Source organism: Eulemur rufifrons, chromosome 11 (assembly GCF_041146395.1).
Source record: "Eulemur rufifrons isolate Redbay chromosome 11, OSU_ERuf_1, whole genome shotgun sequence".
Taxonomy (NCBI): domain Eukaryota; kingdom Metazoa; phylum Chordata; class Mammalia; order Primates; family Lemuridae; genus Eulemur; species Eulemur rufifrons.
Window position 1 is genome coordinate 4,047,896 of NC_090993.1, and position 27,037 is coordinate 4,074,932.

Sequence of the window (27,037 nt, forward strand, 5' to 3'; positions counted from 1 at the left end):
CAGAGGCATCCTTGAATGGGGACGAGGGTGCCAGTGGTTTTAAGTGGGAGGTGACTCCAGGAAGCAGCCGTAGGAGAGTGGGGAACTGAGACAGGAGGGAAGGAAGATACCAGAGGCTGTTACCAAGCAGGTTACGGACGTCGGCAACTCGGGCACAGTCCTACGTAGGAAATCTGAGACACAGGGTGGACCATGTCCCAGAGCTGTCCCAACCAAGGGACAGGGGAGCTGGGGCGCGTATTCACCAACTCCCGCCAGTCTTATCTGGAGCTGCTCCCAAGAGGAATGAACCCCTGGCACAGCTGGCCCGCCCCATGCATGGGTGAGGGTGGCTGCAGCAGCCAGGAAAGACCCCTGGGCAGAGCCACTGGGGCTGGGCCTCGGGGCGGTAAGGGTTTGTGCAGGAGAATGTTGAGTGGCAAGGGGACAAGCAGATGGGGGAGGGGGACCAACAGTACCTGCTGTGGCCACTAGATTCTTCTCGTGAATTCCTGGGGACTTAGAGTGGTGTGTGATGGGCCTGCAGAGGCGGGGGAGGGGGCTCTCGCAGCCAGCTGGACCTCACTAGGCCAGGTGTCATGACACACTGCAACTCCCTGGTTCTCTTTCACTAACCTCTCCCAATTTTTAACCTGATCTCTGGAGTTCCTCAACGGTGGAGACACGGTCTTATTTTTATTTTTAAACAATTTTAGGTGGCGAGGGTAGGTGTACCAACTTAAGACCACCGAGTGTGCTTGTCCTCCCTACAAAGTGCCTCTAAAGTTCGGGATAGTCAGCTTAAAAAATACCGTTTTCCCCACAAATGCCACCTCATCACTGTTGCTTGAGCACCGAAGAGACAGCTATTATGATAAATGGAAATTTGAGAAAAATGAACACCATTTGTATTTTGAAGTGCCTAAAAGACTAGAAATAAATTTTGAGCGATGGTTTATTTTTGCTCTTTTTTTTTTTTTTTTTTCCGTATTCAAAGTGGCTGGCCTGGTGCTGATTACATCCTTTGTCACTACAGGCCCCAGAGACAATTGTTCTTTGTCACCGCCAAGGCCCTTTCTTTCCTTCGCTGCGGCTTAAAAGGACAGACCACGGACTCTTAAAGCTGTGGTTTTGGAGGATGCCAAGAAAATGACATGGGCTATTATTTCTGGACTCTTGAAATTATATTTCCCGAATTCCAGTGTACTTCATGGACAAGCACAGCAGGTGCCAGGGAAAAAGCATCCATTACCATGTGATAGTAAGATCATTCTTGCATACGCTAAAGAAAATGATAGATCAGTATCAGAACTAGTGTACTTCTGAGTCTAACCATGTTGAAATCAACAATGAAAAATATTCCATTTATTATCACTAGTACTAGGTACCTGGCATGAGGAGGACTCGGGCTCTACTATAAATGTTGCTATTTTCAAGCAGAATTGCATAGTTTCTTTTAAGTATTTGACTCTTTTGAAAAGCAAGACAGACCTAGGCTTTCAAGCATGGTTGGTTTGTTCTTTCAACATTCATTTGCTGAGCTCCTACTACGTAGCAGGCTTGATGCCAAGTACAGTGGGCAGGGTTCGACTCAGTTCCTGTTCTCATGAAATCAGATAAAAATAATAGAAACATTCATCAGAGAGTAATCAGATGGAAGAAATAGAAACATTCATTATTTCCATTTTAGAGGCAAGAAAATAAAAATCCCACCTTCAGGGACATTTCTCAGTAGAAAAAGCAGAGGTGTCAACTTGGTCTCTCTATGCTTCAGTTCTACCTATTTCTAACCAAATTATTATAGCAGCATCCCTTAAATTCCTCCTTCCTACACCCTCAGTGAGGAGCCAATTTCGCATTCAGCCAACAGACAATGCCACGGACAGATTCGTGTTTTCGTCAACATATGATTCATCGGCACACAGAACCTCTCCCCAACACCACATAATATAATCCATCTTTAGTTTCTATAATGCCTTCCACATGATTTTATCCCTGAATGCTTTACATACTTCACTAAGACAGCTATAGAATTAAAATAATAAATCAAAGCAGGGGGGACAGAAAGCAAAGAAGTTTATTCAAGAGAGGAAAAGACAGGTCTTCAACATGACAGGAGAAAGATGGAGAGCCTCACTTGGTTTGTGCGAGTCCTGTAACTAATAACTCTTTTCTCCATTTTAACTCTTTCTTTGGTTTCTCATCCCTGGCAGCAGCCCTCGTCCCGTCCCTTACAAATCCTCATCTTGAAATGACAACCAGGTACTTAGACTTTAATAAGAATCTCAATTTCCCAACGATGCTCTTTGTTTTTCATGCTCTGTTACCATGGTATCTCCCAAAAACGTCCTCAAGCTGAAAGATTTTTTTTTTTTTTTTTTTTTGAAGCAGAGTCCCACTCTGTCACCCTGGCTAGAGTGCCCTGGCGTCAGCCCAGCTCACAGCAACCTCAAACTCCTGGGCTCAAGCCATCCTCCTGCCTCAGCCTCCCGAGTACCTGGAACTACAGGCATGCACCACCACGCCCAGCTAATTTTTTCTATATATTTAGTCGTCCAGCTAATTTCTATTTTTTAGTAGAGACGGGGTCTCATAAAATAGTTTAATTCCTGAGCATGTCACCTTAACTGAGTGGGAAAATATGCAAATGTCTCAAAGAACTTCAGCGGAGGACAATCTGGAGACTCAGCCGCTTGTTTCCCTTTTGTCTGGAGTTCATTCAATTCACTCCACAAGTATTCATAATACAGAAGGTATTATGCAGGGGGACAGGGGTTGCAGAGGCAGGATGGGTGCAATGTTGAATAGGGAAGTCAGGGAAGGCCTTACACCAAAAAGGTGTCATTTGAGCAAAGCCCCGAAGGCGGGGCAGGCTGAGCCACTCCGGTATCTAGAAGGGCAGAGGGAAGAGCAAGAGCGATGCCTACGAAGAGGGAATGGTCTGGGCACTTTTTGAGGAAACGCGAGAGGTCAGCATGCCTAGGTCAGAGTAAGTAAGAGGGAGGGTGGCGGAGCCAGAGGGGAGGGGACAGATGGTACGGAGAGAGCCCCGAAAGTCATTGAAAAACCTTTAGCTTTTACCGAGATAGGAAGCAGTATTTTAGTAACTAATAAAATTAGAAGAGTAAAGAATAGTTGGTCAAAATGTTTCCCCCTACAGCTTCTGGGGCACACTTTGTATCCATTCTCTACTTTGGTCTCATTCACCATCCTCGCGTTGATACAGCCCATCTTGAGTTTGGAGGCAGGAAATACGGTGGCTAACAGCGTTTGTTTGATCATTCAACAAACATCTCTTGAATGTTCTTTTAGGTACTGGGGCTTCCAGCCAAAAACATAGCGACAAATGTCCCCACCCTTTGGAGCTTTGGAATCAGACAGCCTGGATCACATACCTACTCACCGCCTACAGCTGTGTGACCTTGGTCAAGTTACTACACCTCTCTATGCTTCCGTTTCCACATCTAAACAATGTGATAATAACGGGACCGACTCATGGGAGCTTTCAAAGATTAACTGTACATAAAGAACTCAGAAGAGTGGTGGCATAAACGTTTAACCCTCAATAAATGTAGGCTGTGATGATTTTTAAATGAGTATTGGCCGGGCATGGCGATGCGTGTCTGTAATCCCAGCTACTTAGGAACCTGAGGCAGCAGGAGGATCTGTTGAGCCCAGGAGTTGGAGGTTACAGTGAGCTATGATCATGCCATGACAGAGTCTCTCTCGGTCACCCCAGGTGGACTGCCTCAAAAAAATAAAAAGCATCACTGGGATCCTTCGGGCTCATTGAAATGGCTTTGCCTCCAACCATCCACACCAAGACACGACTTGGGTTTTCAACCCAGGCGAAGCTGCGCAAATGATTCCCAGATGTTGGGAGCCGACTGCCAACACCCCAACCAGCCATCAGTCAGACAAAGGACTTGTTTAATCAGAAAATGCCCCGTGTGACACATTCCCTGCAGCAGGAGATGCGAAGGGGGCTGAGAACACTGGTGGTTTTCTTCAGCACAGATCACCGGCCCAGGATGGTGTGCGCCACGCCATGAATGCCATTTCTGTTACCGTCTGCACGCCCCAAAATAGAACGGTCCTGGGGGCTTGCATATTGGATGTTAGGGTTATCTTTCTGAGGTGTTTTAGGATTTTTTAACACAAGGGATAGTAGTGTAGATGTTGAATTATGGCCACATTTTCTGCAGTACTTTCGCTGTCTCTCATAAGCAATTAGGACGTACTTCATGCAGGGAACACCCGAAACTCTTTCCTGGAGCCCTTGAAATCCGAGGGCACTAAATATATACTTGGCTGCTGCTTAATGATTTCCTTTCATACGGCAACCGAGGTGAGTTAAAGTCAAACTATATTCATGCAACTATGATTCCTGAAAATTCACATCCATATGCATGAGTAGGAGCCCCTTTTCCAAGAAGTCCAGGGGAGTCTTTTCTAAGAAAAGTAAAGCTATGACCCATCAGGAATAAATAAACAAGAAACCCAGAAGGTAGGGGGTTTGGCTTCCAATCTAGGCCTTCAAAGATCTCTTCCCCGACACTGCTTGAGCCACCAGGGAAGGACGCAGGAATGGCTGGAACACGTGAGCCCAGACTGTGTGTGCCACTGAGAAAGAGATGCCCGCTCTGCAGACGGAGCCCACGGGAGGCCGCTCAGCTGGGCCAGCACAGTGTTGGCTGGATTCAAGGCCCCCTCTCCCCTGCAATTGGATGTCCCTGTTCCGTGAGCAAATGGCACAATCACGCATGTTGGCCCTGGCCACAAGTGTCCCATAGGAAGCTCAATGGTAGCCTTGCCTCCATGGGAAGCCATGGAACAGGCAGACAGAGCTGGAATGGGGGGAAAGGGGACAAGAACAGACACCAATTCAGAATGGGACCCTGGCGAGGTTGGGGCAGGGGGGACCCAAGGGTAGGTATCATATGCTTGGGTGAAAACAAAACAAGAAATGGAAAGAATAATAATAATACAGACAAGCTCTGTAATATGACCTCCTAAAAGCTCTTAGGCTTTTTTTTTTTTTTTTTTTTTTTTGGTAGAGTTATCTCCTGATGGACACGGTGTTGGAAATTAACTGTCCCAAGCTGTAAAACTGGAGGCAGGAACCATGCCCCGTCTCTCCACAGCAAACTGATGCCCAAGAGTTGGATCTTATGCACCCGGCTCCATTTTTCTCCTCCAAGATCACTGGAGACCAAGTGTGGTGTGTTTAGGATAGTTTCTCTCTGTACTGTTGCTGGTGTATTTGTAACAGGAAGACGCAAGCATCCCTAAAGGGAACTGTACCCGACAGAAGGACCAAAGTGTCAGCAGTGCCACGCTCCTCCTCATCCTTCTTTGACTTAATAAACCCCTAGCGTATGACCAAGTACCACCGTTACGTGTTACATGCCCAGGGACTAAAGGAAGCCTTGCAGTGTACGAGATTATATATGAAAAGCATTCGCCGGAACCAGCACAACAAGCTGCTATTCGAGTTGGCTGTCAGCAAGAACGTGGAGATGACAGTCATCATCCCCGTAATAGCTGTCCTTGCGGTGGCATGTGTACACATGGTACTGAGAGCAGGCCACACAGGGGGCTGACAAGAGGAGCCACGTGGTCCTGAAGGCAGGGCCTTGGAGCCAGGGGTCAGGCCTCTCCGTTCAGCTCATCCCCTGACCCCAGGACCCGAGCGGGTCTTGGTTTTAATGCCACGGCAACCTCTAGACTCAAGGGCACACTGGTCACATCAGTCATCAAAGTCTGAGACACACTCAAGAGGCTTGGAGAACGCTGCCAGGTAATGCAAGGAGCCGTTTAAAAACAGAGATTGAAGAGATAGCACAAGAGATGGAGGTGGACAGAAAACCTAACATCTCTGAGAAAAGAACGAGTTTGGGGCAACGGCAAGGAGAGGGAGGAGTTGGCGGGAGCAAATAACGGACACTCGGCAAGTCAGAGAGAGAAAGCAGAGCACACGGATCCCACAAAATGGCTTTGAGGACAATGTTATATGGAAGTGAATATCAAAATTTACCCAGAAAATTCCAAACCCAGCACAGACAGATTTTTAATCAATAGTAAAAAACTGTGTAAGGTCAGAATCTCCACCAGGAGGGTCAATAAGGGGACAGAAAAGAGGGGCCCACAGAGCGGGGGGCCAGATTTAAGCCTCACTCACCCATACAGCTGGATGCCCAGCATCGAGGTACCACATGTGGTGTGCCACATTGAACATCATAAATTTATACAATTTTTATTAATCAAAAAAATGTTTTAAAAGCCTAGTATCACAGACAAGGGGGAGAGAGAGAGAGAGAAGCTCTAACCAATGTGATGGACCCAATAATGAGCAAACCTATTCTGGAACATGGATTTGAAGGTAGTGAGTAATCCGAAGTCATCAGAACCCACGGAAACAGAATGGAAAGGCATTTACTTCCATGAAGAAAATAGGGAAAATTTCAATACAAGTCATTGATAATCAAAAATGCCCTTCACATGATCTGGCTTGAAACTTTCATTTGAATTTGGTAGAAAGGATGGAAACTAAACATAAAAGCTGTGAACAAAAAATATTCCAATCAGAAGTGATGCCTGAAGGCAGAACAGAAAGTCCACGTGATCACGAACTGCAGAGCCGGCCACACCCATTTTGCCCAAACTCGAAATTGTCTTTGAAAGGCTCGTGTCATTACTGACCATTTTCACCGTTTGTCAAACACTTGCTCTGAATGTAGAATGAAAATCTTCCGGAGGCTCATTTTCTCCATAAATAAAAAAAACACAATCTTTAATGGTTGTTTGGGAAAGAAAAATCAATACAAAGATACAAAGTCATCCAATAGTTTCATTTTATTTTGCAGGGTTCAATTCTATGCATAATCTAAAAATCGGCTCATTACTCTTCCAATAAAAATGGAGATTCTCCTGCCTCTACCAACAAAGCTAGGGTTTCACCCAAGAGGTTTTATTGGGTTTTGTGCACTTCATATGTTATAAGGTGAAGTACACAATTAAGCAACTCTTTATCCAAAGTGAAAAGTCAACAAATGGGAAAATCTAATCACACCCTACTTTGACCACTTCCTATTAATGTGAAAATCATGCAAAGCAGAGTCCCCATCTGGAATGTTCTTTATGTTCAAAGCCAGCACAAGATAGTTAACTAACTTGAGGTATGATTTTGCTAATCCCTTTCTAGGTCCACTGTTATTTTTTTCTAGAAAAAATGTTTTTCCAAATAATAGAGTACTGAAATTCTTAAGCAAGGACAGCTACTCAGAAGCTGATTCTTTAAAGATACAAAGAAATTTGGGCAAGAGAGGCATGAAAGGACAGGACAGGTGCTTTGGGCTCCATCATTGTGTACAGCAGTTCTCCAACTGCCTGTGGTGAAGGACCACTTTTCCCTTTATTTCTAGTTACACACAAAATACAAGCCCCAGTTTATTATCCTTAGATTCAACAGATAGAAAGTTACTCTGTCAACAGATGTTCCTAAATGGTTCCTCTCAATTTCTATCCTCATCCCAGACCAGAAACTGCACGTGGACCAGCATCAGTCCACAGACCACACCTGGAGCCACATTGTCCAAAGGCATCATTGCTTATTCAGAATTGGAATTCTTTTTATAGATGCTGAATTTGAGATGCAACAAGGTCCACCCAGACCTCCACCCATAGTTCTGAAAAGCAAACATTGAAAATCAAAGGCTCATTCCACAATATATACATATTTCAAAATACATTATATACCATAAATATATATAATTTTTGTTAATCAAAAAATGTTTAAAAAGGAGAAAAGTAGATATATGTAACACTCAACAAATGGGGTTTTTTGGTTCTTGTTCTACTCATCTTCTCAAACAATTCCATGGCCCACTAATTTCAAGGTGTGTTTTATAAGCAATTATCATCAGCTCATGATTATGGTGAAAAACTCCTATAATCAAGTGTCTCATTGCCTCCACCCAAATGGCATGAACATGACTTCCCAGGGAGCCCGGGGTCCCTGCTCCATGGTCCAGGACAACACAGAGGTTCCATGTACAGACAGAGCTAACACAATGGTCCCCGTTGTTGGGTGGCCAGCATATACATATTTCCTGTTACTTTCCACACATTTAAGTTGGCCACGGCGTTCAGAAGACAATAAACATGGCACCACAGTACAAAGCCAATCTTTCAACAAGCCCCATGTGCTGCCCTTATGGTATCTTAATCCAGGATATTAGAGCTCTCTGTTCCTGCTCTCCTAATCAGAGCCCCTTCCTCCTATTTGTATTTTGAATCTTACCATTTAGAAGGGTAACAAGAAAAGCCATACAATATTCCTTCACAGCAACACACTAGCTAAGTCTATATGGAATTAACATTTGTACAGTACTTCGTAATTTTCAATCATCTTATTTTAATCTTCACAGCAACCCTGCAGAGTCGGTGTTATCCTAGTTTTATACATGAGGAAACTGAGGCAGAGCTGGACCTTGAACCCACGCAGGCTTCTCATTTCATGTCTGGGTGCTACTGTACTTACTCTACGTTCCATTTCCTCAGGAGCTTATGCATCTTAGGTCGAGATTTCCTAAGGTTAAGTTCCAAGCATCAAGTAAAAAAATGAGTCATAGAGGAAAAAAAGTAGAGGAATCTGGTTTCTATTTCTGGCTCTGCTATTAACTAACTCATAGCTGAACCTTCCTGGTCCTCACTTTCCTCATTCATAAAATAAGGAGATGGAATTAGACAATCCCTGAAGTTCTTCCTGCTCAGCTGTTCCTCGTCTCCTGCTCTGTCTCTGCCATGGTGCTAAAATTAGGCAGAAAACATTGTTGGAATACCTTTTTGTTCCTCGTGTTTTCAAAGTTTCCAAGATTAGCTGAATAGTATTTAATAACTCTCCAGCTCGTCTGTCAAGAAGGAAAAACAAACTGCCGTCTATTTAATAGTTTTTCAGTGGTGCATGTTTTGTAAAGGGAAGATAAATCTGGAAACGCCAGCCATAGCACTGCACCCTCCACACGTCCTGGTCCCGAGGAGGACCATCTTTAGAGCCATGTAAACTTAGAGCAGTGGCTCTCGACCCCGGGGACATTTGACAATGTCTGGAGACATTTTGGGTAGTCGCAACTGGAGGAGGCGTCTAGTGAGTAGAGACCAAGGATGCCTGCCACACATGCTACAACACACAACACGGTCCCCACAACAAAGTGATCTGGTCCAACATGTCAACCGGGCCAACATGGAGAAACCCTGTCTTCAAGAGTGAAGTCAAACAATGGCCCCAAAACTCTTAGTGTTTTAGCTGAACTGGTCCACGGGAGAGGCTGAGCAGACGGGCTCATATTAAAGAAACAGGGATCTGAACACGTCTCTTACCGTGCGAAGAAGGAGGCGGCCACCGAGGTGCCTGTGGACGTCTCGCTGGCCACGCAGGAGCCTTGGGAGGCCGGGACGCTGCTGGCGGAGGGCTTGTCTGCGTTGTAGCGGTTCAGCGCTGCTTCCGTCAGCCCCTCCCGGCCACTCTCTGTCATCAGCTGAGAGATCTGCCAAGGAAAACAGATACTGAGCTCACCACCCATGGCCCACGGCACTGCCCGACCGACAGCATCTCCGTCTCTGGGTGGGGAAGGTGAGAGGGAACAGGTTTACATCCCACCTGCATTCGGTTCCATGGCGGTGCTTAGGGCTTCTGGAAGGCTATTTTTGCAGCATTTTAGCTGGGATAGTTCCTGAATTTCATTAAAAAATAATGGAATAAAATTACCCCCTGACATTGTCAGTTTCAATATGTCCGAGTCTCCCCTCCATTTGGAGGGGAGAGCACGAACCATTATCGACACACTTTTTGCAGCCCAAGACCAGGAAAGTAACATCAACTAACGCTGGTTTCTTACTAGGAATGGCCCCGGATGCTCTCAAATGGAGGAGTGGGGCAAAGGTGTGGCTTGATGAAGGGAGAAGCCTGCTAATGACAAACGTAAGGAATTAAACAAAATGCTACAGTATTTGGGAGGGGTGCTTTGCTACGGGAAGTGAGCAACACAGGCGACTTAGAGAAGCGAATAAAAATAAACAGAGCCATCGTGAATTACCAATGGCTTTTCTGAAGAGTCTAGATCATTTCAATAGACTTCATTTTCCCACTGGTTCATTAAGATAAATGGCTTCTGTTTTATTTGCAATGACTGCCTTTATAGCAGAAGTTCTAGTGGACGGGGCTGGGTCCCTTTTGCCTAAATCTGCATAATAAGCTATGCAAAAGTATGCTTCTGGGAAAAATGAGAATCTCGTGTAGAAAGAGACTTTTGGAAAGTGCTAATCCCATGACAAATGTCATAATTAGGCAGGCAAAGTCTAACTGTGCTATTTGGAAAACCTGTTACTTTAAAACTTCAGTCTATGTGCAAAAGGGGAAAATGTTAAAAAAAAAAAAAAAAGAAAAGAAAATTTAGTTCAAAAAATGTTACCAGCCTGCTCAAACCATTAATTGCTAAGTGGAAAATGTTTCTTACCACCTAGAAGACACAAGGGCAATGAAGCAAAGATCCGCAACGGTTTCCACTTTGTAACCGAGCAGGCCAGTAAGCTAGGGAGAGAATCCCATTTGTTAACCTTTGAACACAAAAACATTTGTACTGTTCATTATTAGCAGAATAGCCATTACTCTGAGTCCCATTGACTTGAAATTTTGCTCTGCTTCAATTCATGCTCTCGCTCAGAAAGCCTTGGCATTATTCAGCTGAAATTCTGCCAACACACCCTTTCTTATTCTCATTCATTCAACGCATTGTAAGGAAACTTGAGCCAAGTAAGAGAAACCGGGGAGAAGGCAGCAAAAGACGATGGCCTGAAGGACATTCCCTGCTGAGTCTGCAGAGAGCCCACGCCCCTCGCCCTGGGCTTCCTCTCCTGCCAGTGGGGTGCGGGCTCCCCTCCACCAGCTGCTACTGTCCCAGAGGAATGGGGCAGGAAGAAGGGACAACTGAAACAACCTGCCGTCCCCACTAACAGTAATTATGAAGTTCCAGGTGGCACATAATGCCATCCTGGACAATGTCCAATGTCCAAACACAAAACGTAACCCAAAATTCACGGTATCGTTTTTGTTTTTTTTTTTTTTATCAAGAAGCTACAATCTAACACACACATCTCACTGTGACACACAGTGACATTTGAAAAAAAGCCAGTAAGCCAGTCAACGAACATGGCATGCAGTTTGTCACACCTTACATACTTTGATGGGTTCACTAAGGCGGCTCTCATCCGATCTCCTGCTTGTGTTGTTTCCTGCTCATTACTGTATTTCTAATCCAACATTTGGAGGGAGGAAAAGTGAACTCCTCTGCCTCCACACGCGTAGACTGTCCTCGCAGACCCAGAGGGAAGCCGCCGGGACATGTGTGGTGCATGGCAAGAAGCCTCACACAGGATTATTCAATAACCAATTGTTTTTAGAAATTAGAATCACGTGATGTTTTAGAGCTAGAAGGGATTTCCAAGATCATCACCTTCAGAATTCTTTTCTACAGGTAAGACACCTGAAGACCAGAGAAGCGATTTGCACAAGCCAATTTGCAGACAGGAACGGGTTCCTGACTCTCGGGACGGTCCTAGCCCCTCCCCCACCCTTCCTTTAACTGCTTCTCACCCCATTATTTTTTTAATTTCAGCATATTACGGGGGCACAAATGTTTAGGTTACATATATTGCCTTTGCCCCCAACTCAAAGGTCCAAGCGTGTCCATTCCCCAGATGGTGCGCACCATACCCTTTAGGTGTGAATATACTCATCCCGTCCTCCCCCCAAACCTGCCCCCAAAAATCAAATAATAAAACATACACACGGGTATCCACCACTATTAACAAATGTTAACGTTTTATCTTAGAAAATATTTTCTAGAAGAAACCAAACATTATATAGAATCAAAATTGTCCGTGTCCCCAGTCACGTTGCCCTCCCTGCCCCCCTTTCCAGACAAAGTCAGTATCATGATTTCTGTTCTTAAAGGAACGCTTTCCATCCTCCCCTGTAAGAGCCTGGCAGCTCGCTTTGCTGCTTGTTTGTTTTGAGCATGATCCAGAGTTTGTTCTGGCTTATTCCACAATGGGGAGAGGGCAATCCTCCCGATGCCTATTCCCATAGACTCTTACCACCTCCAAGTGCATGTTCTTGTCTGTATTTACACTCAATATCCTCTTCAGGGATTATAGACTTTCAGAAATAATATGCAACACTTTGGCTCCTGCAACTGTTAATTTCCCGCCCCCCTCACTTTTGCACTCCTGGCTCTGCCTCCCTCAAGGTGCTTGAGTACACTTCCTGCTACTTCTGCCACAGGGCCTTTGCACATGTCTTTTCTCTCCACCTAGAATGCTTTTACTTTTCCTTCAGATCCAAGGTCAAACACCATTTCCTCAAAGAAGCCTTCTCCCAGCCTGTGGCTGCTCTGCTGGATGCTTTCACAGAACCGCTATCTTTTCCTTCAGTATCTTTGCTTTCATTCATATTATACAGGAGGTCACCTTCTCCCACTACACAAGTGGCCCGGGTCAGTAGGTCTAGGGCTGGTCTGCCCGCCACTGAACCCCAAGGTCAGTACAACGCCTGGCACACGAAGATGCTCAAAACGTTCGGGGAATGTTCTGAGCTATTCTTACTTTCTACTGCTCACACTTATCTACTTAAATTTTCTTTTCTTAAGTAAAAAGAAATTTCTTTTTGAAATTTTATTGCTTTTCTATTTTGTTTCATTATTAAGATACAGCAGTACTTCCCCTCATCCTTGTCACTGCCAAAGGATATTATTTTGGCTCCACTATGTGATAGTTTGGGGATCAAGAGCGGCCTCTTTTTTAGTCCAATGAACGAAGAGGCAGCTCACTTGTATGAACAACGAGGTACTCATTTGTATGAACAACCATGTACTGGGTGCTTAGTATGTGCTAGGCACTGGGGCAGCCACATGTGCAAACATTTCTTAGAGTCCCTGTATCTTCAACATTTATCTTTCTGTTTCTTGCCATTTGTGTACAACCCCCTTGGCAATCAGTGTCTTAAACAAAGAGTTCACAAGGTATCTGTCCAAAAGCAACTTCTATTATCTCTATTTAGCTGTATATCTCTATAATTCTGAAAAACAGAAGAGCTAGGTTTGCTCACAGTACAAGCAGCTATAGATGCTTTTGTAATTAAAGTCACAGCAGCTTTAGATGATTCTGAGGACACCTCTGTGTCAGATAAACTATTTTTCATGTATACCCTGGCATGAAGGCCTTCAGAGTGCTGGGTTTTAATGGATAACGTTTTGCCAAGGTACTGTTTTGCTTGTGACCAAGATTTTACTCTTCCTCAACCCAGCAGACTATCGCTAGGACGGTATCACAGGTGACAACTCAACTGTCTCACTACTCAAAGAAATAAATAACTGCCTACTAGCTGAGATTTAGCTCTGGAAGCACTTCCCCAATCCAGATTCTTTCTGCGGCTCTCTGAAACTGTGCTAGTTTGTCCCTGAATTGCTTTTATGTGAAGCAAAGAAGGTTAACAATCCATATCTACGACGATTACATCATCATTAACAGAATAAAGGATGACCTGTGTGGTCGACCCCCTTCAACGCTGATCAGCATCTCATGAGGTTTGAATGAAAGCTAGACAGAAAAACCCAAGTCACAGCCAAAGACATGTGTTCTCTCTCATCTCTAAAATGTTGGGGGTGGGGGTGTATGTGTGTAGAAATATCATCTGTGACTTGGTAATGGGGAGGCTTCCAACATGCGTTTTTAGCCAAATCTTTAGGTCCAAGAGAACCTCAAGTGGGTACTGGAGGAAGGAAGGGGTCCACGCCCACCTGCTCAGTGTCCCTGGGGTGAGCGGCGTAGTGCCAGGCTGGGTGTGGAGGCCTGAGTGGGAGGACGTGCCAGAGCTTGGTCAGTTCCCATGGGTCGAAGGAAAGACCCTGAGCCCACCGGCTTCAGCCCCGCCATGCCAGCACGAGTGAGCGCTCACATACCTCGGGCCCTCACTGCGAATTCCCTCGATTCTGCTGTCTCCCTACCCAGAGTGGTTCTCGGGATGGCATTCCGCTGGGTTCCTTAAGGGATTTGAGCAGCTTGTGTTCCACAATACCGGACATACCACCTACTGGACAGCACACCTCCTCCTCCTGGCTTCTCAATTTTATCCCTGGGCAGTGGCCTTTCCTACCAGTCAGTAAGGCCTCCCATGCTTCAATAGCTATTATACAGTGAAGCTACCAGCTATTACATAATGAAGACTCTGTTCTGTATGTAAAAACCTGCCTTGAAAGCCCAAGCTACTCTAACTCCACCAGGCGAGGGGGTGGGTTCCAGAGAACTCCTGCCCCTTTCTCCAGCCACTTCCCCAGCGCCCAGGCCAGGTGGGTGACAAGAGACGGAGCCAAGGGTGGGCTTCAGCGGATGCCCACAGAGCCCCCACTGCAGTCCTGAGATGGTCACTTGCAAAAATTGGATTCCAAGATCGTTCGACCATTTCACCCATGAGGGAACCGAGGGTCACAGAGACTGAGCTATTTCCCCAAGGGGACAACAGCCAGTAAAAGGAAGAGTCCAGACTAGGATGCCGAGCTGCTTGGGGTGGTTTTCATCCCGCATTCTACCCCTCAGTTCAATTTCCCTCCCTTGAACTCTCCCTGCCAGACCTTTTTCCTAACTCGGGCTGTTCCCAGGGCCTCTTCCCTGCAGTCCACTGTTAGAGAACATCCCCACGACAGCAGGAGTTCTCTTGAAACTGTAGCTTCACTGTGTAATTCTGAGCCAAGAGCCTTATTTTTAAAGGACCATGGTTTACCTCTAAGCTTTTTAGACTGTTATGCATTTACGTCTTCTCTCGTGGTACAGTGAGATACATGATCCTTCCTGATTAAACTCAGGTTCAAAAACCTCAAGACATTCATCCAACACATGTGAAAAGCCTGAAATCCTAGTGAAAAGGACTCATTCTCTTGGTTACGTGTCATCGTCATAGTGTAAAAGCAGCAGCTGGAAACACACCAAGCAGTCCTAATCACAAACTTTAGGGGGACTAGGTTTCCACCGCAGGATCCGTCTAGTTTAGTTCTCATTAAAACCTGCTTTGAGCTCCGTCTTGGCTGCAGGAGACCATTTCACTACTTAACGGCGTCTGTTACTTTCCAAACACATTGTATCCCTTGGGTGGTGGCAGGGGTGGTCAAGTGAATACAGGGTGGCCATAAAAGGGACCAGGCTACAGGGAGACGGTGTCCATGTGCCGACATGCACAGGTGCCAACATGTGTGTGCACGCGTGTCCATGTGGGGTCCTCGATGTGCGTGAGAATCCCACGCACCATGACGTGTGCAGTGAGCTGCTATTCACAGACCACACAGAAATAAAGCTTCTCTCTGTATTGTCACCTTGGCTAAGAGTCACGTCTTTCAACCGCATTTGCATTTCTGCACAGATACCTCAGTCTGAGCTTAGTGCTTGTCCCCAAAGAAACAGTGAATCTTAAATGTGGCTGTGATCTTGACCAGGGAATCAAAACAAAACATGATCGGCTCCTACAACGGTTGCTTCCATGTGGCAAACTGCAATCTGCAAACCATTGACCTTTAACCTCCCCATGAAAGAAAGGACTCAGAGCCACCAGAGTGTGTCAGCATGGGGGGGGGGCGGTTCATCAGAAATGGCATTACTGACCCAGAAAGCCACCTCCCTCTGACCCCACCAAACAGCAGGGAACGCCGAACGGTATCCATTTCCTGCGTACAGACATCTACGGACGGCAATTGCTTCCTACTCAGTCCTTAATTAAGTATGTTTAATGACATTATGCCCCCCACAAATCCCAGAAAACAACACTTAATAACATTTTCTCTTATACAATTAATACCTCACTGTCTTGGGAGATCTTTTATTGCTATCTGTTAATTACATTATCACTTAATGTCTTTTACGGTTTGTAAACAGTGGGTGCTTAATAAATATTTTCGATCTACATTAGAACAAATCAACTCACAATTATCTTGAAAAAGATCAGTCACAGCCAATTTTTAACCCTTGGTATTGTCTTAGGATGATGCTCTGCGGCCAGTTGTTGTGCTCTAAGGGAATTAGGATGCCAGAATACACTTCTATATACATTCTGTAAAATATGAATTATGAAAGGAAATCTGGAAAGGAAAAGCTCAAACAATGCATCCCAAACTGAAGATAAACCACGTGTAGCTGCTTGTGCAGATGTTCCACTGTGGTCACACGGACACTAGAAAGCTGACAGTGGACAGAAGCCACCTTCCTCCAGCAAGCACAGTGCAGCCGCCGTGTGGGCTCACGTCAACCTTAGTTTTTGCTCCTATCAGAGAGAGAGAATGTATGTCCCCTCTTTCTACATAGGAGTCCTTGCCTTGACTGCAGGAGTATGTCTCAGTCCCTGCATCTAGTCACTTCTGCAGCTGACTGTGAGTGTATCTGGCAGAGGGGGCTCCAAGGACAGGCTCCCCTCAAGGAGTGACTGTCACTTTGCCACTCCACCAGCGGACCTAGGACAAGCAGCTATGAAGGACTCCTGCCCCAACGAGCACAGGTGCATGCTGCTTGCCTTAGTGCCACTCCCCTGGGGACCGAAATGCTTCATTTTGTGAGTTACGTTTATTCCATTCTTGCAGGCAGAGAAACCAAAGAAATGACGCCCTTCAGAAGGAAGCACTGGGACGCTCCCTAAGCTGGGACGACTTCCTGTCCTGCAGGGTCTGTGTCCCTCAGCGTCTCCGAGGGACCTGGCTGCCTTCTGCCCTCACCAAGTTTTCCACTTGCCTCTCTCCTTCCCGCGCTTCCTGACCCCAAGGTGTTGAGCAAACTTGTTGATCCCATTTAGACTTTCATCTCGCCCTGCTTGTCCTGTCCCCGCCTGGACAGCAGAGCTTCCCGGGAACCACAGCGACGCCTTTCAAAGGCGGGGTCGGGCGCTCTGCGGCAGCCCGGTGGACCTTTCCCAAGCAGGACTTGTGACGGGGGCAAAAGCTGCCATCAGCCACACAAGGTTTTTTTTAGAAGTCTCAGCAGACACCGCAGCAAGTTTACTATTGCTCGATTCTTCTCGCTTGAATAAAAGGTACTGAAAATTAGAGCCATAAAAGGAATCTTCTCCCATCTCATCAAAAGAATTTTTATTTTTCAAAGAAAACACAAAAGGACAAACACTGTATGATTCCACGTATCTGATACACCTGGAAGAGTCCAATTCACAGAGACAGAGAGCAGAATGGTGGCTGCCAGGCACTGGGGGGTCACGGGGAAACGGGGGGGGGGGGGGTTATTGGTTAATGGGGACAGAGTTTCAGTTTGGCTGATGGAAAAGTCCTCAAGACGGATGGTGGTGACTCTTGCACAACAATGTCAATGTACTTAATGCCACTAAGCCGTATGCTTAGAAACAGTTAGGATGCTAAGTTTTAGGTTATGTATCTTTCACCACAATAAAAAGGAGAAAGAAAAAAAATCCTCTAACACAGAGAAGTTGATTCCTTTTAACTTGTCCCAGGTGGCCATGCATGGCACCTGCTTTGCCATTTTAGAGAGGGTGGCCCTACGGACTGTCAATGCTGAGGCCCGACTCAGAAGAGGGTCAAGAACCCGAGGTTTCTCTCCTCCGTAGACCCTGGTGGCTCTCTGCACATGTCACGACCCCACCTAGCCTGTCTGCCAGGCCTGCAGAGCGGGCAACGGGGAGGGAAGGAAATGCAGAGAGGAGGTGAGCCAACTTGGCTCTTTGATTAAACATCATTTGATTTCTTTATATTGATATAAATAAAATACCATCCTTCCTCATCTCCCTTCATGCCTGCCAAGCCCCACCCGGAATCGCCGGTTAACATTCTTTTCATAATGTCGTCTTCCACAACTGGCTTGATTCGGGTCCTTTCTTGGGCTCGTGGTTTATGTTTAGGCATTTAAATATGACATTTATTTTCCCCAGTGCTCCCGGCACACTGTCCTGGGAACATGGGCAGGGACTGCCTCGCTTGGAGCTTGCTCCGGGCCTGGCCCAGGCCTCACAGCCGGCATGGACACAAATCACCCCCGAGACCGGCCTTGAGTCGGGCAGATAAACTCCTTCCCTCCCGCGCTGTCCACCCCCCGGCCAGCACCGACAGGCCAAGCTGGGATTCTCATGTCGCAGGGCTGGACGTGTGATTACCCGTATTATCTCAGCTTGCTTTTGGCTATAAATTTTATTAGCAGCCATAAAATTATCCATCCACAGCATTTGACTCGGTGACCTCTTGCAAAAGAGAATCCTCCAACTGGCGACGAGGGCAGAGGAGGGCTGCCTTTTCTTCACCCTGGATTTACGGCCTCGTCTCCATCCCGCCTGTGCCTGCTAGATGAGACTGGGCAAATAGGAGAGGCTGCTCAGGTTTCCCGACACCCGTTATCAGGGCTTCAATCTGGCCCCTCAGTGCCTGATAACTGTTCTCTTTTATTCTTTGTGTTGCTAGAAAGTAAAGGGGCAGGGCCTCCCGCCTGCTTTAGGAAAGACCCAGAGGCAGCAGGAATCCCCAGGCCATTTGCATTTCTATTTTGGACTCTTCCCTTAGATTTCTTAGTTCCAGCACGTGCAACTTAAGGTAGAGATCAAATTGTTTTTTAAAGAACCTCTTTGTAACAGATGATAAAATCTTACCATCATGTTCGTAGTATTTCTACATATGCATTTTAATTCACCATGTAGGTATGTTGAATCACAATACTTTGAATACTTAAATCCTCACTTATGTTTTGTGGGGTGGTTTCAGGGACACATTCAGGCCGTTATGAGGACACAAGGAGTCCAGCTGACACGATGACATCAGCTTCAGCCTGGGAAAACTGAGGAAGTGAAATCAGGAGTCCTCACAGATCAACACCAAAATCATTAGATTTTTTTGAGCATTTCTCCTGAGCCAGGTTCCATTCTAGGAGTTTTACACGTATTGCCATATTTAATCCTGGCAACAACCCTATTAAGTAGGTGTAACTGTTATCAAATAAGAGCATAAACTGTATCTGCCACATGGAAAAATCCTGAAGCTGCTCATCTGCTGGGCCTGGTTTCTTTCTACCTTTGAGTATGTATTGTGCAGATCCCACCACCATCCAGAGAGCGTACAGCTCCTCAGCTGTGGCTACCCTCCACCCCCTCCAGAAAATGTGCTAACAGCAAAGATTTCATAAGGGAAAGAGAACAGGATCGTCTGAATAGTTTCTCAGTATGCACAATAGGATGTCTCTATCCAGTGTCTCATGATTTTTATGATCAAATGAAAATAAAATCAAATGGTCTGAATCTTGATGTAATTGATTTCACTTTCAATTTGCAACTCCGCAAACTCAGAGTGAGAAGAACGGTCAGGATTAAGTCTCAGCCCTAATCAACTCAACCCTGACATCAGGGATGGGCCAGAGGCTATGCCTAGGTCAGCTCCCGTGTTTCTTCATGTACAGAATCAGCCAGGGGCTGCCCTTCTACTAGGGGACAGTTAGCATTCTTTCCCAACCCCAAAGAATCAACCAAGAGCCAGTATCCCAGGAAGCATAGCCTGACCATTGTCCCCACGCTGAATGATAGGTGTCACCTGCCTCCATGTTCCCCAAACCTATCCTTGTGCTCTATCAGACCATCTCTTTTGTTTTTTAAGTGCTTGTCACCAGCCTCTCCCCCAACTAGAGGATGAGCCTTGTGTTGAGTAGGGACCTTGTCTGTTCTCCTCAGTGTTACCAGCATAGGTCAGTGTCTGAACACGGAACATATCTAATTAATACATTAATTAACAAATACATGCAAATGAAAATGAACTTAATTTATAATTGGAGTTGCTGGAGTTTTGTTTTTAAGAGATAAGTTATTTTCACTTGATTTTCAAAATTATGAATAGGGTAATCTTTACGAAATAAAAATAAGGTATTTCAGCATATATTTAATTCAATATAGTGGTAACGTGACAAATTGCTGGGGTAGGGGAAAGAAAAGGCAAACCAGGAACAAAGAGAGGAACAAAAGGAAAAAGAGAAATAGGAGAAAGAGAAAAAAAGAAAAACAAAAGATGAAAAAAGGGGAGAAGACGCCAGTAATTGTTCCTCTCGGTCAGTTTGAATGTGAGCTTGTGACGGCCGGAGCCGTAGAGCTGGAATTCTCTGGAATGTGGAACCAGTGATCATAGGAACATGGTTTCCAGGAGAGGCGGAATCAAGGCCAAAGGCTAAAGTCCCACCACCCTGCCCCAGTTCTTCCCCCATCAGACAGGACTTTAGCTAAACTCGGGCTCCTGAGGTGCTAGAAGATAAGGTCCACAAACTGACCAATATTAAAGATCCATTTCACAAAACTGAGCCATCTTCTTCCTCTTTTTCCATTTAAAAAACAGTCCTAACCTTTGAAGAAAAGAGCTTGAGATTTTTGACTATCTGCCTACTTGCTTTTTGTAAGTAACTTTTGCAGAATGGCATTGTTTATTAGTTATACTGCCGAGGGTAAACACAATGAGATTAAGAGACTGAACATTAGATTAGCTGGAACCGATGCAGCATTTAATTCTAATACAGATCATGGCCTTTTCCATGTATGTTTAATCTGCCGTGTTGTCCTTGTCTGTAGAGGTCATCATCATGCATCTCTAGGGAGCTGTCCCTTCCCAGGGTCTGTGTCACTCTTCTTCCCCAAGTCTTGGCCAATGCTTGGCAAACTTTCCAGGAAATCAGCAGTGCATGGAATTGAAAATGTGCATTCCTTAGAGGCATTCCACTTCCTCATATTTTTCTCATGCTCTTATGAGAAAAAGCCATGAGGGACTTTGTGGATAATACTGGCTGTAAGTGGCCCACCTAGGTCTGCAGAGCGGCCAGTGAGCTGAATGCACAAGTGACCTTGCATTCTGGGCAAAACTGAGGAGACAACGTTGGGAACCTAACCAACAATGACACATAGCATGCAGCACAAATACACACACACACTTTCAGGCATGTGTAGAAAGCAGAGCCCATACAAGGCATAGGGGCGAGCGAGGTCTGATGCGGCCAGAGCCCTGACACCAGGAGCCATGACAGCAAAGGTCTGCAAGGCTCACTTCAGCAGGGGAAAGTGCTTTTCCATGTTTGGGGTCCTTCAAGGAGCCTGCCAGCTTCGGGGCTGGCTCTAGATTGCATGATTTACCCTGCTCTGCTGTGGTCAACCCCATATCACAGCCACGAAGGCTGGATGACCAAATTGGTGACATGCTGGTCCAAATGGAATGACCAGTGTAATCCCAGGGCCTAGCAAAGGGGTGGCAGGTATTGGGCCCTCGCTAAACGTTGCATTGAGTGATGATAAGAACTAATTCAAGGCCTGGCTTGGCTGAAACAACACAAGAGGCTTTGGGCTAGTCATTTCCCCTCTCTCAGCCCCAATTTTCCCAGCAAAAGGAAACTCATGAGACTGTCTGGGATGAAATGAGATCATGTAGCTGAATGTGCCCTGTGGTTCCTAAAGTCATAACCAAATATAAAGCAGGAATGTTTAGAAATATTCTGTAACATCTTTAAAATGTCCCCAGTTTAACATCTGAGTAGCCTTTGTGCAACAATATGCAAACACATTGACGACAACAAAAACATTCCCCACCATTGTCCCGAACCTGAACGGTGAACAAGGAATTGATTTTAAGAGTCAGCCGATTGTTCCAGAGTAATGTAAAGGCTCACACGGTTCCAGTTGTTACTTAACCTCCAACTTCATATCTTCTGTTTACCAACTGCAGAGATGCCAAATCCTACACAATCCAGAAAGCAATTTTTTAAGAAATGGAGCCAGAGAAGTTCTTAGATACAGTCTAGGACAACTTTCATGGGTCAACATGGAGACTCTGAGGCCTGAATTGGGGAGGTGAGTTATCCAAAATCACACATCTAGTCTGTGCCACAGCCAGTTAACTGCAGCACTTAATCATGCATATCCAAAAACCCGCAACAGGACAGCAGAACTCTAAGATGATTGAACATCCCAGACATACACAGAGGAAGAAAAACAGTCATTCTTTGCAGGTTAGCAATAAGCCAGGGGGCTCAGTTCTACCCAAACGACCAGCTGTGGGACCTTAATAAAGTCCATTAACCTCTCTGCATCTTAGCTTCCAAAATCAGAGACCTGTCATAAAGAACATTAACTAAGAAACATTCTCAAGCATCCTTGTCCTCAAATAAAAACAGCTTAAGAATCAAAACCCATGCTCTAAAGCCTCTAACTGCAAACCTGCACACGAGCAGGCAAACATTTGCGGGCTGGCCTAAAATAATCCTGTGAAGATGTTTGAAATAGTTTTTCTATCTATTCCTTTCTGAGTGTAGGATCCTTTACTTTATAAAGCTGGTCATCTGAACTTTCACATACCATTCCTACATGTCCAGAATTTAGACGACAGCTTGTCAGGGTTGCTGACTGGGAAACTGTTTCATTAATCCTAATCAGGACTGATCCTCATCTTATCACCAGACCCATGACAGACTTTGCATTCTCATGTTTTTCTAAATTGGTTCACCCAGATTTGGATTAATAAAACATACTTACTTACGTGTGTGTTTTCACTTTATATTTCACTAGTAAAATTATCATTAAGGATGTTTTAAGCAATTTAAATAACATTTGAGTATTCCCCTAGTCCTTCCTTAACCCCAAATTCTTAAACTGAGGGGTATTTAAAAATCGTGGACCTCACAAGTTATGAAACTAAATTCCAAAATCGGTTTTTTGCAGTTGTCAGATTTCTTTAAGTCTGTACAATTTTCTTAGCACCCATCCCTCTGCTTTTTGCATCGTTAGCAAGAGAAAGATCTTCTGTGCAAGGTGACACCAGAGAATTGTATAATCTCAGTATGTGTGAGCTCACTAAATAAATATTCTGCTCTCTCTTTTCTGCTGTGGCTCTTACATTCCATCCAGTGTCCTAATTTCTTCACTTGGTGGTTCTGCTCAAATTTCTCCTCTGTTCATTTAAGATGTTGGTTTTGAAATGATTCTATTGTGCATGCTATGGCTTTTCCCCAAGCTCAGCTATACTTTCTTTCCACTTGTTAGAACTTTATAATACGGGTCACGCCTAGCCAAGTCAATACCAACCAGCTTATTGTGAGCCTATCTAACTAGATTCCCCGAGCTCTCGAGCCAGAGCCAGCAAGATTGGCATTCCCCAGCACCTGAGGGATCCCAGCCAGCGCGCTTCATTCTCTAACAGAGCTGGACCCAGGAGTTCATCTCTTCCATATCTGCCCTTCTGTTACAAGCCTTGAGTCCCTGGAGTCTGCAGTTTAAAATAGAGCCAATCTTTTGGGATTCTTGCCTTTCATATACACTTGAAAAGCCATTCATCTAATCCCGAGTTAAAAGACTCTACACTGCATTAAAAAAAAAAAAAAAAAAAATCAGTCTTGTTACAATTCCCCAAAATTGAATTCTTCTCTTAACAACCTTTTGAGAGAAAGCAACGACCTCTTCAAGCTCAGCCTGTCATCTTTTCTCACTGTCCTCTCCAACCTCCAGGACAAAAACCAGGATTCTACTCTTAACACAAAGTAACTTGAAAGTCCGCAGTGTTTGCACGTATGTAGGCCAATCCTACAAACCAACCCAGCCTCTCAGATCCGCAGTCTGGCATCAACCAGGCCATCTCTGAAAGCAGCTGGAGGCCAAAAACTCCAATTTTCAATCCCAGCTGAGAATGCATCGTGCGTGCAGTGACCCCTTGTTAGCATGGGCAGCACCGTGTCAGTGCCATGAGGACAGGAAATAAATTTGGCCTTTAGAGTAACTTTTACTACCCTGAATAGCCGCCTTGGAGTAAGTATTGAATATTACGCTATTGAAGTTCTACAGGGCTCACTACCAGCACAATCAAAATGCTGGCAAGAGTGAGACGACATGTACACATTTTGTAGTTAGCTTAAGATTTAGGAGCGTTTTTTTTTCCCCCAGAGCCTGAGATGAGGCCAAAGTCAAGAAATACAGATGCGCGCGCGCGCGCATGCGCACACACGCTCCCACAATGGCTCTTGCAACAGGGAGGTGGCTCGAGCAGTATCTTTGAGAAACAATGAAAACTACTCCTCTGGGAGAAAGAATGCTAAGAGATAGTTTATGAAATATACAAAGACACATCTGAGAATCCAGTAAACAGGCCCACTGAGGAAATGCGCAAAATAAAGAACCTCCAATTAGTCCGAAAAGGAATGCTTCCGAAACGTGGGGGTGGAGGGTGAGGGGGCTCCTTCCTTCTCCAGACCTTTAAGGACAACACGGGGATGACCCCAGCGCAGACCTACGTGACGCGGGAGATGCACCGGATGCCTGGAGGAAAAAACTGCTCAACCAGGAATTTTTTGGTGTGTCAATACTTGTGAAGTCTAGAATCTAAAACCATTGCAGCCCTGTAAACATTAAGCTGTCATTTCATGCATGTCCCAGACTGACCTCGGCCTAGACCATGTACCATGCCTGCTCCTTTTCTCAGTCGCTTTCTGTCCAAAATAGCCTTCAGTGTTCCTGATCTGCAACCATCACGTGTCTTTCATTTTTCTAACTCAACTGAAGGTATCTCTTGCTATTGTTGCCCCACCTACGTTTACACCTGTCAACTCCTGCCTCCTGAATGTTGGTTCAGGAGCGAGGCTCAAGCGAGAATACAGACTATCAGTTTTTAACTAGTCATGGGGAAGGCAAAGGCAGCATTTGTGCAAGATGCTTTATCTTCCACTTCTAGCAAAACCTCCCTCCCTGCAGATCACCGTGGGGATCCTTTGCCACATTCGAGGGTCAGACATGAAAAGGCCGTGGTGGGAATGAGAGGCGTGGGCTCGCTCCGCAGCAAGCCTGCCAAACCCCACAGACAGAGGGGACTCAGATGAAGGCACCCCGTTTAAAGGAACTTTGTTCTGTTTGTGCTTTGTTTAAATCCCAGAGTGGGAGACGACCCACAATAAGCCACTTGAACCTTTTTTTCCTCTGTAATGCTCCAGCTGAAATACAGTATGTGGGAGTTCTTTCAATCGTCGCTATGCGGGCCTTTTCAGAAACTAAATTGGAATACGCCACAGTTCCCAACTGGGAGCAGAGCCGATGAGGGCTGCCCGGGCCTCACCCCACTGAGCTCCTGGAGGGCCTTCTGGGGAGCCCCAACCTCCCCGGCCCTGCGAGACCCGGCCCCCCTCCCCGTTTGGCTGCTACTATTTGCACTGTTGCTTATCTATTGGAAGCTGGAGTAATAAGAACAAACTCAGCTAAACTAAATTGGTCCTTTGTTTGCCATTATCATAAAAATTTTATGTAGGAACTAATAAAAACATGCTTTACGTGCACAGTTACATGGGTTTACACAGGCAATAATATCCAGCAAGTTATATCCATAAATTCAGTTATAGACACTCAGGAATAAATATTTTATCTTTCCCGATGTTTTCATTTATCGGAAGGAAGGTGTGAACACAGAAGCGTACGGCTGATCTGCGGCTTCTAAGGGCCCCTAAGTCGCCCTGGATGCCTCGTCTGTGAGACCAGAGAGGTCCTTTCAGAAGTTTCTGGATAATTTTCACAATTCTTTAGTCCCTTCGGAACTGTATCTTAATCAGACCTCCAATCCACGTAAATGGAAAGCTTTCTACAAAGCTTTCAAAAATAAGTCACTTTGGAGATGAGTTCAGGATTTTCTTAGAATTTTTTTTTTTTTCTCCAAGCAAACAAAAAGTCAATTCTCTTCCCAACTGGGACCTGGGGCAGATTTGCAGTAGATTTCATTAAAGCAGCTTTAATGGAATCCAAACCTAACAACAAAAATAGAACTGTTGGATATTCAGCTTCCCTTTCAGTAACTCACTCTAAAATACACTGAATGAGTTAATTTTTTTGTTCTGTATTTTCTTTCCTTCTAGAGCTGAGCTGCCCAATGGAAATATAATGGTAGCCACACAGGTGAGCCCCATGTGTAGTTTTGGATTTTCTAGTAGACATTAAAAAAAAAAAATTGAGAGGTGAAATTAATTTTATGAGTATCTTATTAACCCAACATATGAAAAATTATTTTAACATGTAATCAATGTTAAAGTAACTTCTCACTGAGATATTTTACATTGTTTTCCATATACTAAGTCTTTGAACCCTAATGTGTATTAATATTGTACACTTACAGCGTAATTCAATCCAGAATAGCCACGTCAAATGCTCAATTAGCCACGTAGGGCTGATGGCTACTGTGTTGGATAACACAGGTCTAAGAAAATCTTTGACTACCAAGGAAAAGATCATATCAGAAAAATTCTGTATGCTATTGTATATCCTCTGGGCATACCTCCCTCAAGGTTATGATTATGAATTTAGAAGACTAAAAACTCAGGAAATATTAAAATTGTATGTCACTTTAAAAGTCCAAATTCTTGGTCTATAACCCTTAATAACATAGGCAAAGGTAAAGTAAACCAGGTGAAAAGGAGCAATAGGGCAGCCTCGAAGGAAGCTGGCTATCAGGGGGACACTAGAAAGTGCTGCCAATCTGAACTTCCACCAGCATTTAAAGCTCCTGCAGCTGCTTAAATGCAGGCCACGCTGAAGTCTCATCCATATAAAATTGCACCCTTGGAAAATGAGAATCCAGTTTTTTTTTTCCATTTAACTTAATTTTTTTAAAGAAGCTATGTTCAAGGCAAAAAGGGCCGATTGAAAAGCATTAAAGTTATGTTCTGATAACACAATGCTACTGTGAGAACCTTCCTCAGTAGTTTTTCCTGAGTCACTGATAAAGGTGACTCAGGAAAAGGGTGAGCTAGCAGGACAGCTATTGAATGCCAACAAATCTCGTTTGTTGGAAAAACAAATGCCTTCTACTTTTATTTACTAAGTTAAAAACCTATTTTTATGGCATGCATTTTTCTTCTAACCCCGTATGTTCTTTGGGATCACGCTCTTGACAACAGTGGTTTATTTGCTGAGCACAGTACTGTTTAGGAATATAACCTCCATATAATTGATGAAGGATTATCATACTGCTTTTAG

The 27,037-nt window shown here is 44.9% G+C and overlaps 1 protein-coding gene across 1 annotated transcript in view; it reads right to left on the reverse strand.

Moving 5' to 3' along the window:
- The window catches only part of KIF26B (kinesin family member 26B), a 386,602-nt gene that overhangs the window by 174,866 nt on the left and 184,699 nt on the right, over positions 1-27,037 (reverse strand). The window contains exon 4 of the mRNA XM_069484638.1: positions 9,361-9,527. Coding sequence (XP_069340739.1) covers positions 9,361-9,527 — 167 coding nt within the window. The remainder of the gene's footprint in view (positions 1-9,360; positions 9,528-27,037) is intronic.